The sequence below is a fragment of the Pectinophora gossypiella genome, chromosome 20 (assembly GCF_024362695.1).
Source record: "Pectinophora gossypiella chromosome 20, ilPecGoss1.1, whole genome shotgun sequence".
Taxonomy (NCBI): domain Eukaryota; kingdom Metazoa; phylum Arthropoda; class Insecta; order Lepidoptera; family Gelechiidae; genus Pectinophora; species Pectinophora gossypiella.
The window spans coordinates 9,458,180-9,484,305 of record NC_065423.1 but is presented as its reverse complement, the minus strand read 5'-3'; the positions used below and the strand labels follow the sequence as shown (position 1 = coordinate 9,484,305).

The 26,126-nt window shown below is 37.5% G+C and overlaps 1 protein-coding gene across 5 annotated transcripts in view; it reads left to right on the top strand.

The window, feature by feature from the left end:
* The window catches only part of LOC126376212 (solute carrier family 26 member 6), a 57,609-nt gene that overhangs the window by 18,036 nt on the left and 13,447 nt on the right, over positions 1-26,126 (top strand). Inside the window, exons 1-13 of one of the 5 annotated variants that reach the window (XM_050023470.1) lie at positions 121-232; positions 9,659-9,825; positions 16,576-16,682; positions 17,281-17,442; positions 18,101-18,246; positions 19,466-19,532; positions 20,789-20,862; positions 21,863-22,027; positions 22,575-22,679; positions 23,468-23,601; positions 24,006-24,168; positions 24,818-24,898; positions 25,321-25,484. In XM_050023470.1, the coding sequence (XP_049879427.1) occupies positions 9,767-9,825; positions 16,576-16,682; positions 17,281-17,442; positions 18,101-18,246; positions 19,466-19,532; positions 20,789-20,862; positions 21,863-22,027; positions 22,575-22,679; positions 23,468-23,601; positions 24,006-24,168; positions 24,818-24,898; positions 25,321-25,484 (1,427 nt within the window). In that variant the 5' untranslated portion in view covers positions 121-232; positions 9,659-9,766. Of the gene's footprint in view, positions 1-120; positions 384-9,658; positions 9,826-15,924; positions 16,142-16,575; positions 16,683-17,280; positions 17,443-18,100; positions 18,247-19,465; positions 19,533-20,788; positions 20,863-21,862; positions 22,028-22,574; positions 22,680-23,467; positions 23,602-24,005; positions 24,169-24,817; positions 24,899-25,320; positions 25,485-26,126 lie in introns of those variants that run through there. The other 4 variants (XM_050023468.1, XM_050023469.1, XM_050023466.1 and 1 more) reach the window with 4 other exon arrangements.

Below are 26,126 nucleotides of genomic sequence, written 5' to 3'. Positions count from 1 at the left end.
CAGTGACGTTACATGCATGTTACCATACAAGAAAAATATTTTCGCAAGATATTTTGCGCGACAAACAGGTGACAATGACAATGATGAACTTAGTACCGCAGGGAAGTGTCATAAACAGCTGATCGATTGATCAATCAACAGCTGACTTGAAGCGCGCACCGAACGCGCATGAACATTCTTCTGTCAAGTTGTCATTCATTCCCAGTGTTCATTGACAGTGGCCGTGCTCGAGGTTATGTTGTCATAATTGTTTGCGAATTTACGAAACATTATCGAGGGCATTAGAGGACGTAGTTCCAACGCGTTTAGAATAAAATATACGCGAGTGTATTATATTGTGAATACGTGACAGAAACTTTACCTTACAAGTTCGTTTTTTAACAGTGAAGTCCCATTTAAATATTTGTTAAGCCCTTTGAATTTGTTTTAAAATTTTACCATGTTTTGGCAATAAGCCCGATAAAAAATGTATTTCTTTAATACCGGTTATAGTGATGTGCTTTGTTAATATTGTCGAGGTATCGATAATATTTTTCTTCCTTTTATAAAAAATAAACATGTAGCCTTTGAAGCATTCCATTCAGCCTCATAATTTCCACTGTACTTATCTATAATAATACTACTAAAACATTCAGAATATTTTCATACACATATTGGCATAAAGAGTTTCTACTCTACCTAGGTACAAAGACACTGTTCACACATGTCCTAATTAATAAATCGATCAAGGTAACATACTAATTGAAAGTAGATAGAAGGGCGTCGTATCGTGTTGCATTGCACACGACAATATTAATTAATCGCAAAAAAAAATACGGAAGCTCAAAATTGATGCTTAAAAAGAATAAATATGAGATTTAAAAAATACTAAGTACATCATTATTCTGCCTGATATTCCAAAGTTACATACACATGTACTCCACATGGAAATAATAATATATGCAAATCATGTGTTTCATGGTTTCATTTAGTTGGTATGTGTGTGTGCGCAAGAAGCAATTCGCGAAGAGTATGTCGTAAGTATGTGTAAAAAGTTTATTAATACACCTTCCTCAAGGTATCTCTTACTCGCACGAGAGTTCGGGATTTTTCATAAAATAATCGATAATTAATTTTCTTTTAAGTACTTGTTTATTATTGCACTCTGATATCTATCATCCATTTTGTTAAAAAGTATAAAAATTAGGCCCTTGAGTTAAGCTATTTGTATTGTACGCAAAAAAATCACGTCGATTCGTTCGCTGGGTTCACGAGGAAGAACAAACCATCAATCATATTTTCGCGTTTATAATATTAGACTTGGTAGTCTGTAACTTATTAACACGGAAAACTAAAGTTATTTGTAATGCTGGTATCTTTTGCCACATATTTTAAATCATACAACAATTTGTAATACTAAAAAAAAGACTATCAATCATACAGGCAAAAAGTTTTGTTACGTTCCTGATTCTTATAAAACAATACATTATTTTGAGTTAGGAGAAGATAAAGTTGACTGAAAACTTCTACGCTTTTACTTTAGACATCGTCATTCACAAATCATTTCAATCACGCGTTCAATTGCAGTAGGTATCCACCTAACGGAGTGCAGTTAGCCGATGATTAAATCGATTCATCATAAGTGAAATTTTCAACCATATTTGCAGTAAATTATCCCTCAAATTCCAATTATTTCCTTCATACCTGTACCTAATTTTATCCCACGCCAACATACTTATTACAACCAAGGCTAACATACTTTTTATACTTCGTGCTAATGACTCGAAAAACATTTACCGAGACGTATACACTTACAAGGAAAACTCAAATGACTGCGGCTCATGTGTAAGACACGTTTTAGCAAAGCATAAAGGCTCGTATGACGACCATATTCTGCAGATAAAAGGTACATGCGAAGTAAGATGTTCTAATTGCTTTAATCACGAACTATAAAGACGTAGCGTAGGTACTTTCAGAAATTATAAACATGTTTGAATAGAAAAACAGACTGATTGACTGACATAATCCGAGTGTAGCCCAAACTGGTAAGACTTAAAGATGCACTAAGCTTCCTCCTATCATAATGTAGGCAACTTTAGACAGACAGGCATTTTTTCGCCAACAACAACCCGTGTCTTTTCGCGAACAACAACCCGTGTCTTCTCGCCATGTCAATCATTACAGATTTATAACATCATCAATAAGAACCATGCAGTCAGCTTTGTTTAGACATTGTTCATAACTACGCCATTCATTTATGTTGGATATTTCATACTCAATACATATAGACATGATGGAAAAAAATATTGTATGAATTTCCATACCCATTTTATTTTTTTGACAGTTTGCCAGCTAGCTATTACTTTTATTTATATCGCTGTTTGAGAAAAAATGTAGATAAAAGATGATTGCAAACTCATTAGGTAGCGTTATTTGCATCTCTCTAGAGGTGTCGCATTTATCAATCTATTGGTAACTCGTCTTGAGGACTAGGGAGAACTTTTTTATAACCCTGCCGTTTTCTAGACTTGTAAGTCATTATGTCTGACGATGTGAGAAATTCATTATCACACCTTAACGATTCAAATCAATTGTATCATTCATCACCTATCGGGTAAGGTGTTAATATTGCTAATGATGACTGTCTATACGAAGTTTACCACTAGTAGTATAATAATGTCAGTTTCACGAATAAACACATCAGACACCCATGACCATGGCTATTCTCAAAATGATCGATATAAGTAGCCACATTAACAAAAACGGCAACAACTAAAAGCATTAACATCAAATTGTCAAAAAATGACATAATTCTATTCTTATCTATAAAATACCAAACTTTAATTCATTTTATTTTACATGTCTGGTACATGATATTGAAAATATTGAAGATTTCAAAGACTGGAGTCTGCAATAGACGCTGACATTGCAGTAAGCAGTGCTTACAAAATTAATTTTTCGAGAACTTGTACTAATTGACGAACCAGCGGCTATTGAAGACTGCAATCTTTCAAATCTTAAATATTTTCGATATAATCTGCCAGACAGATTGTAAGTAATCGAAAATATCAGCTAACTTTATCATGCTCATGAATACAACTACTTATACATGACCTTATCATGTTTTACCATGCGCTCACGTGATTCTTATGTGAGGATATTCATTTTTTTCCTTATATCCGCTAGCTTTCGCGATGTGTTTTTGCTTGAATAAGGTAGATTTAACCACAATACCGAATTACCAGAGATTACCAGCTTCTTGCTTACAATTATGTTGTCACGTTAGATATCACGTGATCTTCTCCTGGTTAACTGACTATGTATATAACGGAAAATTTATTGTTTATTTTATATTAACTATAGATGAACTTTAATTTACGATACTAATTACTAATATTACACGGTAGTGATTACAATAGTTTGATTAATTAACAAAAATGCAAGCGATAAGTTTTTTTCAAGTCAAGGTTTACGATAACCTTGCCCCAGTACTTCTGGCAATCATTCGTCTCATTCTTCAGACAGTCTTCTTACACGAAACTATCACAAAGTCATAATCTAATTGTAACGACCTTCCAACTTCCATCACGCCATGATCTCTTTACAAAGATAAATATTGTTTTCTAAGTTACTGTTACCAATAGATAATTAAATAAGTTTAATAAGTTGAGTTGAGTCTGAAATTACAATACAAACCATAATTGTAAAATAACTATAGAAACTTTATGACAGCTTTCAGAGTTAACAAGAAAAACAATTCGTCATTCATATTAATTGCTTTTGAAAACAATACTGTACCGCGTCTAGTAAATTTTTAAAATAATTAGTTTAAAATGACATGACGCAAGCTGTAAACAAAAGGTACGAATGTTTTTGGTTGAGAATTTCTATGCTACTCATAATAGACGCAACTTTATGATGTCAGTTTAAAATCACTTCTTGTGCGTCACGTATCTACTAACTAACTTTGTAAATCACTCCCAACAAATACAATAAATATTTGTGATAGTTCTAAAAACACTAACTCCTTCGTTTCTTAGCTAAAAAGTAGAGTATTATTTTAGTAATATTTAGCAATTAACTCCACCTAGCATTATCCCGTTTCTCACAGGATCCGCTTACCTAACCTGAAGATTTGACAGGTCCGGTTTTTTACAGAAGCGACTGCTTGTCTGACCTTCAAACCCGCGAAGGGAAAACCAGCCCAATACAGGTTAGGTCACATAGCTCCGAAAATACATTTCTCGGGAATGTGGGTTTCCTCACGATGTTTGCCTTCACCGCTGAGCACGTGATAATCATTTATGATCCAATCATGACTTCGAAAACAAATTCGACAGTCACAGATTTAGGCCTAAGTGTTTTACCAACTGGATTACCGCGACTACATCTAATATTTAGCATTTATATGAAACAAAAATTACCAACAGCTTATTGAAACTTTACAATAAAATCTTTGATTGTCTATGATTACGTCTGTCTAGTGTCATCACCATTGCCTATTGACGCATGTATGATAATAATACCATATCGATACATGATCTGCCACTTGTCCTTGTCATTATGTCCATCTGCATTTAGCATCTCGTGGTAATCTACATGTATTTGACACGTGAGCAAACATTGTTACACATCGTGAGTCTAAAGTACCTACCATTACCAGTAGATACCACTTTGAAGACGAGTAATACATTTCACCACAGGAAAATTCCTCCCAAACACAATAGTACATTAAAATTAAAAATATATGTTTTTAATACTTAGAAATTCAATTAAAAATTCAAATTCAAAAATATCTTTATTGAGTTGGTAATATATTAAACTTTACATCGCCATAATACTTATAACTTTTTTGCGGATAATTGATAACGCGAAATTTTTCTAAAAAGGAAAATTCAATTTTACTGAACAAAGAATTATCTATTCACAACATAAAATATATAAAAAAAAAAACTATTCACTTAGCAATTGATCATTCCTTTCCTTGTCTCCTTAGCCATTATGGACCTTCGTATAACATTATTCAAGTATTTTAATTTAAAAAATATAATTAAAACAATCTCGCTATCCATATCTAAAGCCTATTTATGAACAATACCAACCGCTCAATTAATTGCAGATGCAATCATGGATAATGCTGAAATCTTATCTCAATTGCTTTATATCGATAAGCGACGCTGTAAGTCGAGTTCTGTAACAATAGACACTTGAGAGACAGTCGACAATAGTGAATACCAACTAAGGCAAATTTACAATAACGTCACGCTAAAAAGACAGTCGACGCGCGGTAATCGATATAAGCACTCGTAGTATTCGTAACATCACTATTTCGCCGCGTGTAAGATTTTCGCGCCTATTTATTATTAAATGTTTTTTTGTCTACATTTTTATGTTGTTTTTGCTTGTTTTGGACTGGTGGTCAATCTAGTGTCTGTTTTTCTTTTGTAGTGACTTGAGTAGTATGTAAAAAAACTGTGGTAGCTCTGTTCGGACAAGGCGTGGCTTACATCTTAATATCACGGGTTCGAATCCCGGCTTGGGGTCTAATTCGAGTTTGTTAACAGATACTTGATATCACGTAGTTTCCAGGATTTGTGCCCGGTTAAGGGCAATAGGGTCCCCTCCTGGTACGTGAGACTTAAACGTAGCTGGCCAGGTGTTGGTGTGTATACATTACACCTCTGCCTACCCCTTCGGGGAAACAAGTGTGATGTTGTGTTTATGTACACTAGCGACCCGCCCCGGCTTCGCTCTGGTGCAATGCTGAGGAAAAAATGAAATTATTTATGACATCACATTAAAAACCTCAAAAATAACAGTATTTCTCCACTATTTAATGGATGTTATTATACATATAAACCTTCCTCTTGAATCACTCTATCTATTAAAAAAAACCGCATCAAAATCCGTTGCGTAGTTTTAAAGATTTAAGCGTACATAGGGACAGAAAAAGCGACTTTGTTTTACTATGTAGTGATGAATAGTAGTCTACATACATTTAAATATGTATTTTGATATCTAAATGTGTTTGGATTAGTATTAAAATACTTCTTAGAACACAATAAACAAAGATAATACAAATGTTTATAACTCATGTTGCAACATCAATTATTTCTTCACATATGAACATGATTTTATTACAATGCTCTATTGTGTAGAAGGAAGTCTATATCTAAGGTCGATGAACTCATCCATACGCTGCAGTAATGCGAAATATTACATTGATAAGGCACTTATATGTATTTATAGTTAGGTGAAGTTACCATGTCTCTTCCGGGGTAAATGAATGAGCCATACAAACTAAAAACTGTATTTATTCCGTTGGTAAAATAGTTACCTACACTTTGAATCGTCAATTTTTACACAGGTTGTTGTGTAACAAAAACTTTTATGTATGATTCAAACCATGATTCTGAGTTGATATCAAGCGGAATTTTCCGTCGCAAAAGTATAGAACTTCTTCTATCGTGTGGGTTGTGAGGTAGATTACCAACCCCATCAACCCTGGTGTCAGAGTTATTACTGAGCCGCCATAGGCCCCTGACATGACTAACGATTACGTACTTACATTAGTAAGTAATAACTGGGACCAACGGCTTAACGTGCCTTCCTAAGCACGGATCATCTTACTTTTGGACAATCAGGTGATCAGCCTGTAATGTCCTAACCAAACTACGGATCACAAAGTGATTTTTCTGATTTGTCCCCACCGGGATTCGAATCCGGGACCTCCGGATCGTGAGCACAATGCTCCACCACTGGACCACAAAGGCCGTCAGTATAGATCTAAAAATAATTAAAAAAAAAAACATTAAAATTTTTATTAATGTTCCGAGAAAAAATTCCACTTGTTATCAACTCAAAATCATGGTCGAAATCATCCCCCTCAGTATTCGTTACGGTCACTAACACCCATACGTACTTGTACGGGGAATAAGTAACATCGTAATGAATACTGAGGGGGATAATTCTGCGACGTAAAATTCCACTTGATATTAACTCAGAATCATGGTCTGAATCGTCCCTTAAAGTTTTCGTTACGATGTCACTTACACCCTGTTTGTACTAAATAGTTTTTAGTAAGTTTCTAGTAAGTAGTAGTCTTATGTCGAACGTCTCATCTGCCTAAAACTACAGCAACATCTCCGTTGTTTGCAAAAAAAAATAGTCATAAAAAATAAATCTGTGATCGTAATCTCATGTGATTTGCTGTGATTATCTTAAGATTACACTTGAGATAAAAATATAGTACTTAAATGACTTAATGACTTTTTTAGCTACAATATATTATTATTCCACTACAGGCTATAATATTTTTATGATACATATAAGACCTGGAATTTATTTTCGAATTCATGTTTGGATCATAAATGATTATCACGTGCTCAGCGGTGAACGAAAACATCGTGAGTAAAACCCACATTCCCGAGAAATTCATTTTCGGAGGTATATGACCTAACCTGTATTGGGCTGGTTTTCCCTTCGCGGGTTGGAAGGTCAGACAGGCAGTCGCTTCTGAAAAAACCAGACCTGTCAAATCTTCAGGTTAGGTAAGCGGACCCTGTGAAAAACGGGATAATGCTGGAGAGATGATGATGATGAAAACTACTGCTTACTAAGATCCTGGCACACCACTTTCGATTGTTTCTCTCTCATCCAAATCTTAGTAGGGACATACTCGCCGGTTTAAACCTAGCCTTATATTACAATTAAATCGTTTGCCATCCTAAATTTCATCACAATATAAATACATGTTCGTCTAGGACTTCCTCTTCCGACTCTACCACCCATATTTTAAGACATTCATTAACTCAAAACGTCATCCACTCGACTCGATCTCAACTGAGCATCTTATGCCCCCGACTTGAGGTTTTTACTCACTGGAGTCGAGCATATACTGCCAATAATATAATACGAAAATGGCGTCATGTATCCACTCAACGACACTGGAGTTAACTCGAGATAAGGTTCAGACGACGTTTAAAAATACCGATTTTGAACTGAGTTCGAGGAAATTGGAGATGTCTTTAGAAAAGGTTCAGTACGATCTACTCTAAATCGGCGTGCGTTTATGAAACGATTGATGAATGTGGAGGAAGCAAAAGAGTGGGTCAGGATCGAAGTAAATTTTATTCGGAATTCTATTGTCTCTGCTTTGTATAAATAGACGCAAGTTTATGTATGTGTTCGAGGTCTTCCTTAAATTCAACTCCTCAACTGAGCTTTATTCTCATAAAAAAAAACTATACATAGTCACTTACCATGAGAACTAAATATTTTAACAAACATAGGTTTTTGTCCTGTTGAACTGGCGGAAAGGGTATTATATATATATATATATATATATATATATATATATATATATATATATATATATATATATATATATATATATATATATATATATATATATATATAAAAACTTATGAATTTCTTTGCAATAAAAAAAAACTTAACTATAATTGCACAAGAAAAAGAATAAGAATAAACACCGGTTTGTAACATTTTTTACAAGTGTGGAGTAAGGTTCGAGTTACAAACCGGTTCATAAATCATGAAACGGGAAAAAACTTTTTACTTTTTCTCGTTTAACAATTTCAGTACAGCACATCCTTTATTATGAGACAAAGAACTTTGAAGAAGTTATTATGATTATCTTACTCTAGACAATATTGACAAAGCGATTACATCGCCCCGGTACTTTAATCCTTTGAGTTCATTTGCAGACTTAGTAGTGTTTTAGATCGCACTTATAAAGAAACATAATACGTGCTATAAGGTCTGCAGAGTAGGTGGTTTAAGGGTGTTGGGACCCTTGGTATATTATTTTCGGCGACAATAGATGGCGTAAATGTAGCCACACCAATCGGTGATCGATATATATTTTTTTGTCATATTAAAGTCTTAAGACCGAATATTCTTTATAAATCCAAACCCCATTGTTTAAACTATTGTGTCTGGAAATCTCGGTCTTAAGAGGTAACCTTCACTGTTTTGGAAATAAAGTTATTCTATTCTAAACTAAGCTAAATGAGCTCTACACCTTTTTGCCACTAATTGAAGGTCTAGAGAACCTACAAATAATAAAAAATATTATAAACCCTTCCTATTTTCTTCAGGTTTACTCTGGGTCTAAAGCTGTAGACAACTTCGTATTTAAATGTTATTTTTATTACTTATTATTAGAAACTACATATAAAAAAGTTTTGTAAAGGATTATTTATGTTTATTTGTAACATAAAACACTAGAGAATTAGTAAAAACTTTTTTATGGGAATGCATATTTAATCAATAATTTACAAAAAATACATTATAATTTTACCTCTTGTGGCATAAATGAAATGAAGCCTCAGAAATAATGATAAATGAGAAAAAGACTACACAGAACCCGCTATAGGTACGCCATCTAGGTAACAAATAAGAACTAGACTTGGGTCCCTACACCCTTTAGCTGAAATCCGGTGATAATTTCGTACGAGTGATTTAATTTATCGTGAAATATAAAAAGTGATGAATTTTCCATCATCTCTTTTACTTTTTAATTTTATTTTTTTAAAACTTCACTCTTTATTTTCTTATCCTGAATTATTGTACTTAAATACCTGTTGTAAAGTCCAAAGGTAAATGTTTCGTAAATTCTTAATTTCCAATTTGTGATTTTTTTGTTTCTTTTCCAAAGACGCCACATAATAGCTGTAAAATATAAGATGGTTATAATAAGTGGAGTATTGTGATAGAATGTTAGTTTACTTATAAGTTTGCAAGTTAGCATGCTAGTGACTCCAAGATGAGAGAAGGCAGTGACGAGAAGAAAGATTGGGAGAAGGAAAAACTCAACAATGGCTGGTAAGTGGTTATTTAAATTCCAAAATATAACATAAGCAGAAAACAGAATGATTTATTCGACGTAATTATCATGGATAAACTTGTTGATGGTCAATTTAACATTTTTGAATCTACGTCATTTCGCAAGGTACAATGGCTGAGAAGAAATGACAAGAAACTGTAACAGCAACACATCTTTAAAATTAATGTAGGTACACATTACAAGTTATTTAATAACTTGAGGAACATATTTTTTTTATTGTTTGTTTCACTCACACTTAAATTGAATGGAAAAAAAATAATAATAAAAAAGTTTATACAGGTAAAATCTACGACACACATATACATTTACAACATTAAAATATACACACATTAATATATAGTTGGAAAACATAAAGGTATATGGGTGCCGCAGTTCACCAAAAAAGGCCAGGGTTCAGTGAAAATTTACCCAGAGGGCAACACTGATTTTCAACCCACGCCGACTGCAACGGATTTACCCTACCACCACTTAGGAATGGTTTATGGTAGTGTTGCCGAAAAATCGATAGTTTTACTATCGATAGTAAACAGCCAAAATCATCTACCCAACCGATAGGCCTATCGATACTATCGATAGTATCGATAGCTCTTTTTTGGCGATACTATTGATAAGCAACGATAGTATCGATACTATCGATAGTATCGATAGTTAAAAGATGAAAAACTATCGATAGTATCGATACTATCGATAGTATCGATAGTTGAAAAACAAAAAACTATCAATACTATCGATAGTATCGCTCTTGGATATTGCGCAAGCAATCAATGACTATCGATAGTATCGATACTATCGTTGCTTATCAATAGTATCGCCAAAAAAGAGCTATCGATACTATCGATAGTATCGCTCTTCGATATTGCGCAAGCAATCAATACTATCGATAGTATCGATACTATCGATAGTATCGATACTATCGTTGCTTATCAATAGTATCGCCAAAAAAGAGCTATCGATACTATCGATAGTATCGATACTATCGATTAATTATCGATACTATCGTTTTTTGGTAAACTATCGATAGTTCGATCGAAAACTATCGATAGGGCACTATCGAGCGGCAACACTAGTTTATGGCTGAGGAGAAGCGGCGCTAAATACTCCTCAACGACACAAAAGTAATATTTTATGCTTTCAAAATATACAAAGAATTATGTTACAAAAAACTTAAGACTAAAGAAGGAAAATACCTTCCAGACAATCTTGAATTGACTGCACAACTGGATAATGAAATCAGTCTTCTTTACACCACGGTCTTCATTATAACCTTTGAGTTATAATGTACTTCTCTGCAAAATGTGGCAGTAAAAAGTCCCGTTGTCCGAAACGCCTGTGGTAGTTATATGAGCAAACACTGTATTACATGGGTAACTTTTGCTATTCGTGTAACGCTAGGCGTAAAAGATGTTTGAATTAATTCTAGAAATATGGTGTCTTTCTCAATCAAAGACGATGGAGCGCAAGTACTCCACCACCCTGGTTACTAAACCCAACCATAGATGTATTTGTTAACTGGATAGCTTTATAGCATAACATAACCCTTGGCACAGGCCTCCCCTCGTTAATTGAATAGGTATGGAGTATACTCCACCACGTTGCTCCACTGCGGGTTGGTGGAGAAAGATCGAGAGCCAAGGTAATAAAAAAAAATCCCAAATTGATCCAACTGGGAATCTAACCCGAAACTACTGGTCAAAAATTAAAAAAAAATCATAAATATTTATTTTTTAAAATTGGCTTACAAAGTTAGCGCTTTTTGAACGTCAAAAATTAAATTACATATTATGTAACTAGCTGTAAAACTACTACCACATCGGAATCTGTAACGCTGAGGGAAAGACGTGGCCAGAAAACCTCCCAGCACGGCCCTAGTCCTACTGTTTCAGGTTTTCCTTTCTTTTTTTTGTTTGGTTTGACTGTTTCGTTAGGAGGTTCACATTATTCCAGTAGCATTCCAGTCCAGCGCATGAATCAAGCCCTGGAATTGGAACTGTCTGTCGTCGTCTGTTTTTCCAGCTCGTTATAATCTGGGAGTCTTCAAGGCTAGAGTGAATAGGTATTTGCTAGGTAAGCGTGATGTAATGCCTCCATGGTCTAGTGGTTAGAGCGTAAGGCTCACGATCTGTAGGTCCGGGTTCGATTTCCGATGGGGACATTGTCGAAATCACTTTGTGAGACTGTCCTTTGTTTGGTAAGGACTTTTCAGGCTTGAATCACCTGATTGTCCGAAAAAGTAAGATGATTCCGTGCTTCGAAGGGCACGTTAAGCTGTTGGTCCCGTCTATTAGCCGTAAAAACACCTCCACCAACCCGCATTGGAGCAGCGTGGTGGAGTATGCTCCATACCCCCTCCGGTTGATTGAGGGGAGGCCTGTGCCCTGCAGTGGGACGTATATAGGCTGTTTATGTTATGTTTGTTATTAACAAAACATTCCCTTAAGTTGGTATTGACACGTGAAGCGGATGAAGGATAATAAGATTACGAAAGCAGTATATAAAGCGAAGGTGGGTGCTAGGGCTGGCAGAGGAAGACCTAGAAGGGTGTACATTGACCAAATTGGAGATTTCCCCTTCTCTTCTATCGTGTGCGTTGTGACGTGAATTACGAACCTCATCAACCCTGGTGTCAGGGCTATTGAGCCGCCAAAGGCCCCTGACATGGCTCATGTAACGACTACTTACTTACATCAGTAAGTAGTAACTGGGACCATCGGCTTAACGTGCCTTCCGAAGCAGATTTCCTTAGAAAACGTTTAGTAAGATCTAGTCTGAACCGTGCGTGTGTGTGCGATTGGTGAATGTGGAGGAAGCAAGAGAAGTATGTCAGGATCGTGCAAATGGAATTCCAAAGGCTCTGCTTACTACGTGGGGAATAGGCGTGAGAATTCATAGAATAAGAAGTATCAGAACGGCAGCTCTCCGCTCGCCACCAGCGGCTGAGCTAGGTTTACCTCACCCCTAAGGTCTTACTTTCGTATTTAGTCGTCCATCGTATGAGCGTCCGACGTCACACACACAGACGCCCGTGTACGATAACGTCAATGTATAATGTCTATGTAAATCGAGGTTGTTTGTATGATGTGACCGGGGTGTATTTTTTTTTAAAGAACGTCTATGGCCCTGTGTCGGGGTTTTTCTTGCAGCTTCTTTTCCCCGGCTATACAGGTTGTGAGAAGCTGCAGTAGTTTTAGGCGGATGAGACGTTCGTTATGTAAAAATTGACGATTCAAAGTGTACCTACTGAATAAAGATATTTTTGAATTTGAATTTGTACTACTTAGTTGAAGAAATAAAAACAGTCAAATTTTTTAGGTCGTTTTGAGATGGAGATATAGGCTATTTGCCAGTGCAACATATTGTATGCATGCAATTAATAATGACGTAGGGTTATGTTTATGATCAATAATTATAATTAACGAGGGATAGTGCTTGAATTGTCACATGACTCGAGTAAATAGAACTTAATGTGCATTATAATATAGCGATAAGCAAGTCAGGAGTGTCCAACTGTGAGGGCCAGCTTGTATAAATTATAAATATAACAAATCCTTCGGAAAGCACGTTAAGTTCAAAACTCCCGCTTACTACTTACTGATCTAAGTAAGTAGTCGTTACATGAGCCATGTCAGGGGTATCTGGCTGCTCAATAATAACCCTGACACCAGGGTTGATGAGGTTGGTAATTCACCCCACAACCCACACGATAGAAAAGAAGAAGGTCTCCCGGCATAATTATATTCGCGGAGATGGGAGCCTTCAGTACAGCAATGCAGGACGGAAGGGGCAAGTCACAGGGACTGCAACCTGGAACCTGACAGTGGACAGCAGTAACTGTTAGTACTATTCACGAGGACAGGAGTCCTACGTGGCCTCACCATCCGGAGGTACAGGGTTCGAATACCGGTGGATACATATCACAAAATTCTCAGTACTACTATGGCAGTACTATTCAGAGGCGGAGAACAGGAGTTCTAGTACGGCTTTGTAATAGACTACTCTGGGCGCCATCCCACTCGCGTCAGACAGAGTACTGCGGGGCGGAAAGTAATAGGGAAACCACTACCCTATTTTCCCTAAAAAATATTAAAAATATCAGTAAGTAGTAACCGGGACCAACGGCTTAACGTGTCTTCCGAAGCACGGACATCTTACTTTTTGATTTTGAAAGTGATTTTTGTGATATATCCCCACCGGGATTCGAATCCGGGACCTCCGGATCGCGAGCCCAACGCTCAACCACTGGACCACGGAGGCCGGGAGATTATCATCCAGGTTATCCATCGGAAAAAAAACACCCGCTCCCCACCCCGCAACCCTCCCTCTACCCCGTCTATATGGATCTGTAGTCGTAACAATTGAGTGACGTAACACTTTCAATAGATAGATAGATAGAATCTTTATTTAGGTTAAGACGTTACATAAATTTCTTCCATAATAATATTTTTTTAATTTTTTTTCTTCTTTTCTTTCTTTTTTTTTATTTTTTTTTTTATTGGTTTTTAAATCCCGAACAAAACACGAGGATGATAAATCATAAAGTTTATTTATTCAGAGAAGCAAAAACATTTCACTTCACTGTATCTTAATGACTGTAAAAATGATGAATGATCGTGGAGAAATAATAACATCATTCTTGGTAGAATGGCATACGCAAACAAACGAACCCGAGACTGGCGCGTGCGCGCCCATATTATTCTTTTTTCTAAACCCTAACTTACAACGGCTTTTAAGACATTCCCGTGACATTAAAATCAGCTAAAATTGATTTAAAGACGCTTTTACTTCCAGTTTTGATTATCCCGTAGTTCCTCGGGATCCCGACACGCTCTTGGCAACTTCTTATTTTTATTATAAACCATTCCATCAGTTGACCGTCCATCCGCGACGTTGCGTTATCACAGCGAAGTTTACCAATACATGTCAGTTTAAATCTAACAGTCACTTTGACTGGACGGTTAAATAAAAAAACGTGTTAAAATATACTTTAAAACTTGTATAAATAAGTTAATAAACGTATTTTCAAGTAAAAGTAAAAAATAGGATTTTTAAGTGCTGTTCGCGAATTATATTTTAACGTAAAAAAGATTATCGCATGGTGCGGAGCGAGTTACTTGTGGTTACTCCCTGCTCAGTCCCAATGAATACTAGCGCGATAAAATATACCTTACTTTCTAACTGAAAGTCTAGACAATAGGACAGTGAAATGAAAACCTCAATTCGTGTAATAGTTTCTTTATAAACCGCAAAAAAAGTAAAAAAAAAATCTAAAAAGTGGCGTTTATTTTCTGCATTCGGTTTTTTTTTCTGTAGTTTACTTTCACAAGTCTTACAAATGGCTGCTCCTATACGTAATTAAATTATATATTATATTTACGCTTTTTTTTCTCTGTAAGTTACGTATACAAAGATTGCTTTAATTCTTTCACAACTAACTTGAAAGTTAAGCGACCAAGGTTAGGTAAATTGTAACTAAATAATTGCAGTTCCGCTAGTTACTTCGACACAGTGTTTAATATATCTAATTTTATAGTTATAATATGTGCATAAAGAAAGTGTGCTTATTCTTTGAAATAAAAGTAAAAAAATGATAAGCTGAAGGCTGCATGGTCTTCCGATCTTAACCTGTCCCATAAATGGGCAAAAGGAAAAAAATATAAGTGTCAAAATGTAATTAAAAAATACGATATTAATTTACTTACAGATTAAAAAATATTTAATGACATATTCAACAATTTAATATAATTATATTTAATTTCCTTATTCAAACTCTATTCTGGCTTGGATGAATGTTAAACAAATCAATGTGTAAATAATAGTATACTTAGTACGATACTGACGATACTATACCGTGTACAAAGCGCAGTTTATTGATCGTAATCTTAATATTAATTATAGTGAATGCAGAAACTATACGTGACAATCGATAACGTAACAAATTATCGGTATAATGAAACATATCAGTAAAATAAGCAATTGAAATAAAATTACAATCCGTTCCAAGACACGACGCGTGTTTAAAAATAGAATAGTTTAGTAAAAAAACGATAAAAGAAATCTAAAAACAAACATTTATATTTTCGGAATAGATTCCGCCCGTTTTAATCCTACGCCATCTTGTTTCCGCAATCCCGCCAAGAATACATTTTTCAGAGTATTCTTCGCGCCATTCCAAAGTGTTATTTGACAAGTTGCAAAAAAATCCAAGATGCGCATGCGTAAAACTTTCGTGTTTAACGAAAGCGACTTCCAGGACATGGAAAATGTCCCGCTGCTCCAAGACGACCACAACGACCGATGGCAAGTTCTGATAAATTGGTAGTTTTGTGACGTCTGTAGATTAACCTAGGGTTCTAGGCTGCATCGAAATGCATTGTCTGGCGAAGTACGGATACTTGGCGGATGATTGAACATGAACGCTAAAAAAGTGGGATGAAAGATAGAAAGAAAATATTTATACGGCAAAAAAATACATAATTACATATTGTTAAATGGTAGTTAGTAATTAACAATAGAATTATAAATTATACCGAAACAGCTGCAGCCGATTTATTATCAAAAACAACCGAATGCAACCCCAGCTCATGGTATTGTTTGGAAGAACTTTATGTCGCAATTTATGGCCAAGTTCCTTCTTTACTTGTCTTGCGTAAAAGACCTGGCTTGCCCCAAGACCAATACCTTATGCTTTTGTGTTAATTATGCAAATGCAATGCTTATTTTTTTGTTTTCAGGAGTGTTCCTAAGTCACACTCCAGCACACAGTTCAACGTGGTGCGAAGGGTCTACCTTCAGGACACGCTCAACAGGGATGCAGATTACCAGCAGCCTAAGAAACCTCGTGAGTTATTGCATTATTTTAAGTAAACGCCTATATAAACTAGGGCATCTGGCAACTTCGAAAGAGACGTAATCTTGATCAGATGCCAGCAAACAGCAGCAAATCTTTAGCCTTTTGCAAATATCCAGTTAGCACTTATGTATGTCGTCTACTTATGTAAATTCTAACCGAATATTAGCGAAAAAAACCAAAGATTCTAGGATGTTTTTGCACGAGATCTACCCTTATTCGATCCGTTTTATGCTGCGTCTCTACTTGAGCAAAATCGAAGTGGTCAAAGATTCAAAATTACTGCTGCTTGATGACAACTCATAATGTTAGATATCAGTCCATAATATGTAGCAGACTTTGGGATGGTTTTGGTGTAGTTTGAGAAGATTTGCTTGGATTTGCACGTCCATCAGGGCTCCCTCAGGACTGTTTCGTTGCGCAATGGTTAAGGCCATGTGCGGCAAATCTGCAATACGTCACGTCAAATAATAAGCACGATTTGGACAGAGAGTTCTCAACTTGGTTCATCCGCTCCGATTTCGCTCAAATGGATGCGTGTGTTACGTTTAACTAAGGCGGCGGTTTACCATGTTTTTTTTATTTATAGTAAGTCACCAGTTGCTGAAACTGATGAGGATATGCGGGTACCAGGACTGCCTGTGCAACTCGTGTCCTATAATCAAATGGCTGCCCAAGTACAAGTACAAGGAGGCGCTGGTGAGCGACCTCATAGCTGGAGCCACCACCGCTGTCATGCACATACCGCAAGGTGAGATGATGTTTTTTGAATGTTGGTAGCGCTGGTGTGCGATATCTGGAGCTACCACGGCCGTTATGCAATAGCGCAAGGTGGGATGACGTTTGTTGGATGTTGGTAGCGCTGGTGAGCGACCTTTTACCGTTGGGGTAGGCAGAGACCACGGAATTCCACTTACTACGATCCTGGCACACCTCTTTCATATTTATAGTCCATCGGTTTTGCTTTTTTTTTGTTTTGGTTTTCCCCGAAGGGTAAGGCAAAGGGAACTATGCCCATACAGCCATGTCTTACGTTTTTTTTTTCTTGATGATTAATGAAATGATGAAAAGTGATGATGATGAAACCTAAGCCCCCACCCTCGGAGTAGACTCCTACTCCGAACCCCAAACGAATTAACTCAAAAGTCCGCATAAACTTTCGAGTTATGAAGCGGCTTCCTGCCACGAAGCGAAAATAGGCAGATACACTTTGTTTATTGAATACTCCGATATAATAACACTCGCGAATGTCTTCCGACTAACTTAATGCGATCATTAACCACAAAACACCACTTCGTATTAATTATTTAGATTATTCAATGAAGAAAGCAACTGTCCCGTTCCCGTTTCCCGCCAAAAAGCCCCATCGGTTTTGCTCCGTCTAACGACACCTTTTTTCTTTCCTCCAGGCATGGCGTATGCCTTGTTAGCCGAAGTGCCAGCAATAGTGGGTCTGTATATGGCGTTCTTCCCAGTCCTGATCTACGTGCTCCTGGGGACCTCCCCCCACATATCGATGGGGACCTTCGCAGTCGCCTGCCTTATGGCAGGGAAGGTATGACACACAGGTATTTTTTTGTGTAAATGTTGTTTTATGTTGTTTTTGTGATGGACTTTTATTGATATAATGGTGCTAATTCCTGTAAATACCATCTAATTTTATTTTAAGTTATATCTGTCATTTTCTTATCCGCCGAAAAGGAAAGGGACGGGTAATCGACAAGCATAAAATTTATGGAACACACGTCAATTTTAAGCACAAATTTAAACCAACCGTCTAAAAATTTTACATCCGTCAATAACCCGACACAGTTAAGTAGACAGCACGTCAAACGGATTGTATACCAGCGACGTACCTTTTGATTCGGCCGGGTTATTCATTAATTTACTCATTCTTCCTAAAATTAAGAGCTGTGAATCATCCGTCCCTTTCCTTTTCGACGGATATGAAAATGACGGATATAACTTAAAATAAAATTAGGCGGTGTCTGCAGGAATCGGGGCCAATGTATATTTAAGATCTTTTGTACCACTCTAGAGCGAATAAATTTCATTTCATTTCTCTCTCTTTACTTAAGAGCTCTTGTCGGTGGAGTAATCGCCTTCATTACTCCATAGATAGGGCGTGTAGAACAGTGGTTGCCCCAATCGCCTTCCGTTCCGTAGCACACCGACCAATTTCTCAATCGGTGATGTTCTAGCTAGAGCCCCACCGGAATCCCTAACGGATGGACTGATGGTTGTTTTATTATGGAACCTTAATCTCATAAACTGCCTATATACGTCCCACTGCTGGGCACAGGCCTCCCCTCAATCAACCGGAGGGGGTTGTATGAGGTATGAGGGCTTGGTCATTACTCAAGCATTAATCAAGAAGGGCTTATTAGGATGCTGGGGCTGGTTTGATTAGGACCTTGAAGGCTGATCACCCGTTTATCCGAAAGTAAGATGATCCAGATGAAGGCACATTAAGCCGTTGGTCCCGGTTACTACTTACTGACGTAAGTGCGTTATCGTTACACGAGCCATGTCAGGGGCTTCTGGCGGCTCAAAAATAACCCGGGTTATTATCCAGAACCCCGATACCTACCCCGCCGACGCCAACGTCGTCGACGATTTCCCTCATTCAGCGCTTATCGCTATCGACCCACTACGGTCGAAATTAATTATTTATAATGAATGAATTGATTAATTCATTATTAATGTAACGTCTTAAACCTAAATAAAGATTTTATCTATCTATCTAACATTTAAAAAAATAACGATGTTTTCAGGTAGTTACGCAATGGACAGCGCCTATTGTAAATGCCTCCCTTAATGCAACAATAGCACAGAACGCAAGTAAGTATAATATATGTTTATGATAAATTATATCAATGAGGGAATTTCCACGCTAAGTTCCCCAAAAAAAATTAGATGGCGCTGAAGAATTTTTTCTGCGACGCAATGTAAATCGTACACCGCGGCGAATAGTCGCTAAACGTACTAATATACTTACGTTGTTTTAATTTACATTGATGGTTTTTAGTAAATTATATATATATATATATATATTTTAAAGGAGTTTGACCAAATTTGTATGGAACTTGGTCCAAATATCCACCACCAACGAGACCACTAAATACTGAATCATAAATTCCAAACCGCAGTCAGAAATATGATGTCAGTAAAAAGTTATAGCTATATGAAAAATTACGTTTTTTTAAACTTTTTATGGGAAAATATTTTTTACATCTTGTTCCCATCCCCACATTTTTATTCTTTCTGGTGCTAAATGATATCCAGGATCCGAAGATGGAGCTGGAAGGTAGTCAAAGGAACTCTGTTATTCCGCTAATGAAATGATAATCATTTATGATCCAAAAATTAATTCGAAAATGGGATTTGAACTTGCAACCTTACAGTAAGAGGCTAACGTTCTTTCAACTGTGCTCCATGGTAGGTGGAAGATATTTCCGTACAAAACAGACACGTGAAAGTTAAAATTTTCACAAATTATGTATTTCTGTTGATGCTATAACAACAAATCTCTGCTTATTTAAGAGCTGCGCTCTTGTCAGTGGAATAATCGCCTTCAATACTCCATAGATAGGGCGTGTAGAACGGTGGTTGCCCCAATCGCCTTCCGTTCCGCAGTACACCGACCAATTTCACAATCGGTGATGTTCTAGCTAGAGTCCTACCAGAATCCATTTCCTCGGCCTCCAACCAGTACTGATACCGCTGCTGCCCGACATCAGGGGTGCGCTTTTGAAGTAGCGGCGCCTTCTCGCTACGTCACAAGATCGTCCTAGAACCTAAGTAGCATTTTATAGATTAGCCCGTCCAAGTGAGCTACCCACTACGTTCTGCTAATCTTGTCGCTGTTACAAACAACATATACTAAAAACAAAATAAAATAAATATTTAAGGGGGCTCCCATACAAAAAACTCGATGTTTTGCCCTTATTTTCTCTGTAACAATAAAGGCAACAGGTAGGCATTTAAAATCAATGATAAATGAGTGTAAGTCAATGGCGCCCTTCCCGAGCGAGTCCGACTCGCACTTGACCGTTTTTTTTTATTTGACCTCGTAACCTTGTCAATGTTGTCCACAGCGACCGCCGTTGCAAGTGCATATTCACCTATGCAGATAGTAAGTGTTGTTTGTTTCACCGTGGGGCTGTTTCAAGTAAGTGCATCCTTTTATTTTCTTAACCAACATTATCTGTCCACAATGAGGAACTTTCCAGACTAACTTCCCCAAAAAAATGTAGATGGCGCTGTACAGATTTAATGTGATAATTATCTATTTTTTCTGAGTATTCATTGCTCGGACACATAATTATTCAAAAATATAACGTATGGACAGAATGTTGATTTTTGGATCAGATATGGTATAGAATTATGTTGCTACTTATATTGCTTCTCTTTATTTTGATCAGAATAATAATGGGTGAAAGATTTGTTCTTTCTGGGTGTAATAACAAAGGTCATCATGCATATTATGTCTGTTATCCATGAAATTAAAAGGTTAAACGAAGGTAATTCTCTACAGCGCTATTTTTTTTTTTTTTTTTTGGGAACGTAGCCTGGAAATTCCCTCATTCAAATTCAGAATTCATTTGTTCGTGCGCGTACGTTACAAATAATGTTCGATTTCAATACTTATTAAAGTAGTATCAGTACAATGCGCCAAAAATAGTATAATTTTTAGTACTACAATGATACTGATTCCAATACACACCATCTAATTTTATTTTAAGTTATACCTGTCATTTTCTTATCCGCCGAAAAGGAAAGGGACAGGTAATCGACATGCATAAAATTTATGGAACACACGTCAATTTTGGGCAGGAAAATACCCCTCCCAAAACGTTATACTGGCCAATAATCCGACAGAATTAAGTTGACAGCACATGTAAACGGCTTGCATATGAGCGAGATGCCTATTTTATTCATTCATACATTTTAAAATTAACAGTTGTCAATCATCCGTCCCTTTTCTTTTCGGTGGATTAGAAAATGACGATATAACTTAAAATAAAATTAGGAGGTGTCTGCAGGAATTGGATTATCTGAGCCATTATCATTAAATGAATAATATTTAAATACAATATGTCTGACTAAAGTGAAGTATCACTTCTCATTGTGCATGTGTTATTTCTTTCTAAAGCAACATGGCGTTTCAGATGATAATGTGGGCGCTCCGGCTGGGCGCAGTATCTACGCTGCTGTCAGAACCTCTTGTCTCTGGGTTCACCACCGCCGCTTCCTTCCAGGTGTTGGCTTCCCAGTTGAAGGACCTCTTCGGGATACATTTACCTAAGCACTCCGGGAACTATAAAGTTATCCAAGTAAGAATCTACATCATCTACCGTCATCCCTTCACAGAGTCCATTGAAGATTTGATAGGTCCAAATTATTGGCAGAACCGACAAAAAAATAGCCCAATTACATGCTAGGTTTGTAACGACTACGTGCTTACTGGGACCAACGGCTTAGTCTTCCAAAACACGGAATCATCTTACTTTTTCGGACAACCAAGTGATTCGGTTTGCAATGTCCTAATCAAACAGTGTCCCCATCCTCTCAAAAAATGTATGTTGGCCAAAAACCCGACTGAATTAAGTTGACAGCACATGTCAAACGGCTTGCATATGAGCGAGATGTCTATTTTATTCATTCATACATTTTAAAATTAACAGTTGTCAATCATCCGTCCCTTTTCTTTTCGGCGGTTAAGAAAATGACAGGTATAACTTAAAATAAAATTAGGAGATGTCTGGGGCCTATGTCAACTTAAAAAACCAAAATCCTCAACTGAAGCTGATTCGATTGGAGGAAGAGTAGAGTTAATATGCTAGAATATGTGTGTAAACCTACATTTTATTTTTGTTTTAGACGTTATATGACTTAGCAACGATGATAACGAAGACCAACATCGCGGCGCTAGTTATATCGATATTTACCTGCTTAGTAGTAACAATAAACAACGAGATACTTAAGGTAAACGCATTTATACAGGGTGTTAGTGACATCGTAACGAAAACTTCGAGGGATGATTCAGGCCATGATTCTGTTTTGATATCAAAGTAAAAGTATGGAACGGAAAATAATAAAAAAGACACAAAAAAATTCATGAATTTTCCGGCAAGAAATTCCACTTGATATCAAAAGTATGGTCTGAACCATCCCCCTCAGTATTCGTTACGGTGTCACTAACACCAATACCTAATTGTATGGCTACCTGTATGTACTTGTACGGGGTGTAAGTGACATCGTAACGAATACTGAGGGGGCTGATTAAGCTCATTATTCTGAGTTAATATCAAGTGGAAGTTTCGATCGCAAAAGTATAGAATTGAAAATAATTATATAAAACATGAATTTTGCGACGGAAAATTCGACTTGATATTAAGTCAGAATCATGGTCTGAATCATCCCCAGTGTATAGTACAAAGGGTGTTAGTGTCATCGTAACGAATAACGAGGGGTATGATTCAGACCATGATTCTGAATTAATCGTGTGGAATTTTCCGTCGGGAAAAGACGGGAACGTGGGACCTCCGGATTATGAGCGCAACGCTCAAACACTCGACAACGCTCAGACACAGTGGTCTTCTTCATATCAACCTTAAGATTACGTATCAAAAGTGATGGGGGGTTGTCGAGTGAATTGATGTGTTTATGTACCGAATGCAACAGAAAATTCCTCTTGATATTAACTCAGAATCATCTCCCTCAGTATACAATACAGTGTCACTAACGCTCTGTATCTTTGTATATCCTTTCAGCCTAAAGTAGCCAAGAGGAGTCGGGTGCCCATACCAATAGAGTTGCTGGCAGTGGTCACTGGAACGCTGGTGTCCAAATACGCCAAGTTGGATGAATTGTTCAACATCGTTCTCGTTGGTTCCATACCTACTGGGTAAGTTGCTTTTTCACTAGCCTTTAGGAAGAGCTCCGGCAATTCTATCAGACCCTGATACCGCCCTCGCCGCAATTAACCCACGCAATAGGCTAGTTTCCAACTAGTCAAATCAGTTACTTTTTACTAAACGTGTAGACACGAAATTACTATAGAATTTGTATGAAATAGCACATTGTGACGTCATGGAAAAACGTGACAAAATGTCGGACTTAAATTACGATTTTGTTGATTCATTAATACTTAAAAAGAAATTGGTCTTTGGAAATCCTTTTATTAGTTTCATACAAACTTTCCCACCCCTTTTCACCCCCTTAGGGGTTGAATTCCACAAAACCCCGTCTTAGTGAACATCTACATCCTGAAAGGAACCCCCATGCTTTGAGAAACTTATTTGCTTCCAGGCTGCCCATCCCGGAAGTGCCACCCGTAGAGATGATTCCCTCAGTAGCCCTGGATGCGTTCACCATCACCATGGTTACGTACACCATATCCATGTCCATGGCGTTCATCTTCGCGTCCCGGGAGAAGTACGAAGTGGATGGTAACCAGGAACTCTTGGCGTTGGTGAGTTGTATCGTCTTCTTGTTCTCTTGTGTGGGTCAACGACTGATGTTACCATCCCTGGTGTCAGGGTTACAGTCTTGCAATAGAGCTGCCAAAGATCCCAGGCGTCGTCTCCACTGGGTGACTTTTGTCAAGCTATACTCGGAATATTGGCATAAAAACTAGAAGCTCCAATGTAGGTGGCAGCACTGTTGATTGATTTTCCTCAATTTTGACAGATCTTTTGACAGCAACGTGGAGTGTGACCCGTCTGAAGGATGGATTAGGAAATTGACATCATTGTAGTTGGAGCGTCGCGTCGGCAGAAGTCTGCAGTGACATTATCATCATCATCAGCCCATTAACGTCCCCACTGCTGGAGCACGGGCCTTCCCTATGGATGGATAGGGAGATCGGGCCTTAAACCATCACGCGAGCCCAGTGCGGATTGATGGTTATTAACGACTGCTAATACAGCCGAATGCAGCCGGGACCAACGGCTTAGCGTGCCTTCCGAAGCTCGAGATGAAAACTTTTTTTTTTGTGGTCACCCATCCTATGACCGGCCTTTGCGACAGTTGCTTTACTTCAACAATCGCAGGCCGAGCGCGTTAACCGCTGCGCCACCGAGCTCCTCGGTGACATCATATAAAACCTTTTTTCATTCCAGGGTGCCAGTAACCTGTTCGCGTCATTCTTCGGCTGCATTCCCTTCTGCGCCAGTTTGTCCCGGTCCTACATACAGTACCAGGTAATTGCTAAAGATTCTTCTATGCGGACAACGTACAGTCATATGCAATATCATGTATCCACGCTAGAACCCTGTCGCACTAACACGTTTGACATTTAGTGAGACTGACAGTTCAATTTGTCAAAAAAGTTAATGTGGCATGATACTAAAGAGTAGTCTTGATGCTCGCTCATATTTTATATGCCACATCTACGTACTTCGCAGTGTTATGAAGGTAAACAACCCACATTCCCGAGAAATGCAATTTTCGGATATATGTGGCCTAACCTGTATTGGGTTTTCCCTTGGCGGGTTGAAAGCTCAGACAGGCAGTCGCTTCTGTAAAAAACCAGTCCTATCAAATCTTCAGATTAGGTAAGCGGATCCTGTGAAAAACGGGATAACGCTAGGGAAATGGTGATGATGATCAATGTACTCCGCAGGCCGGGGCAAAAACACAACTGACGTCATTCGTGAGCGCGATGCTGATCCTGTGCGTGCTGCTGTGGATCGGACCCTTCTTCGAGAACCTTCCGCGCAGCGTGCTCGCCTCCATCATTGTCGTCTCGCTCAAGGGCATGTTCATGCAGGTCAAGGAACTCTCCAAGTTAGTACAGACTTCTCACAATACCTTCAATTTTCTTAATTACATAAACAAAGCCATCATCATCCTCCTGTCCTTATCCCACGGTAGGGTCGGCACAACATGTGTTCCTCTTCCATTCATTTCTGCCAGTCATCTCACTACTCACATCTTCCACACACATATCCTTCTTCACACAGTCCATCCACACTTTCTTGGGTCGTCCCCTACCCCTACCCCTTAGATATAGAGGGATTGTTTACAGAGGTTTCTTTTTGTACCTATTAATTTAATTCTTGGGCCTAACAGTATAACTTAATATAATTTATAGACTAGTTCACCGCAATTTGCAACGAAATATAATATATGTTAGATACATCGGTGGAAACTGCTCTGGCTTAATGTGTTTAATTATAAGTTTATATCTTTAAGTATCTATTGTGTAAGCTGTTTGTTTCCTTAATAAAGAAAAATAAAAAAAATAAAAATAAAAAATAATCCATCCACATTCCTCCGTTCCTCGTTATGTGCCGTTCATCCCTTATTACATGTCCATATCATGCTAACCTGTTGCTTCTCAATTTTTCACTAACCAGCGCTACTTTCAGACTTCCTACTTGTACATAATCAAAGTATACAACATTAACACAGCATCATCAGCAGTTA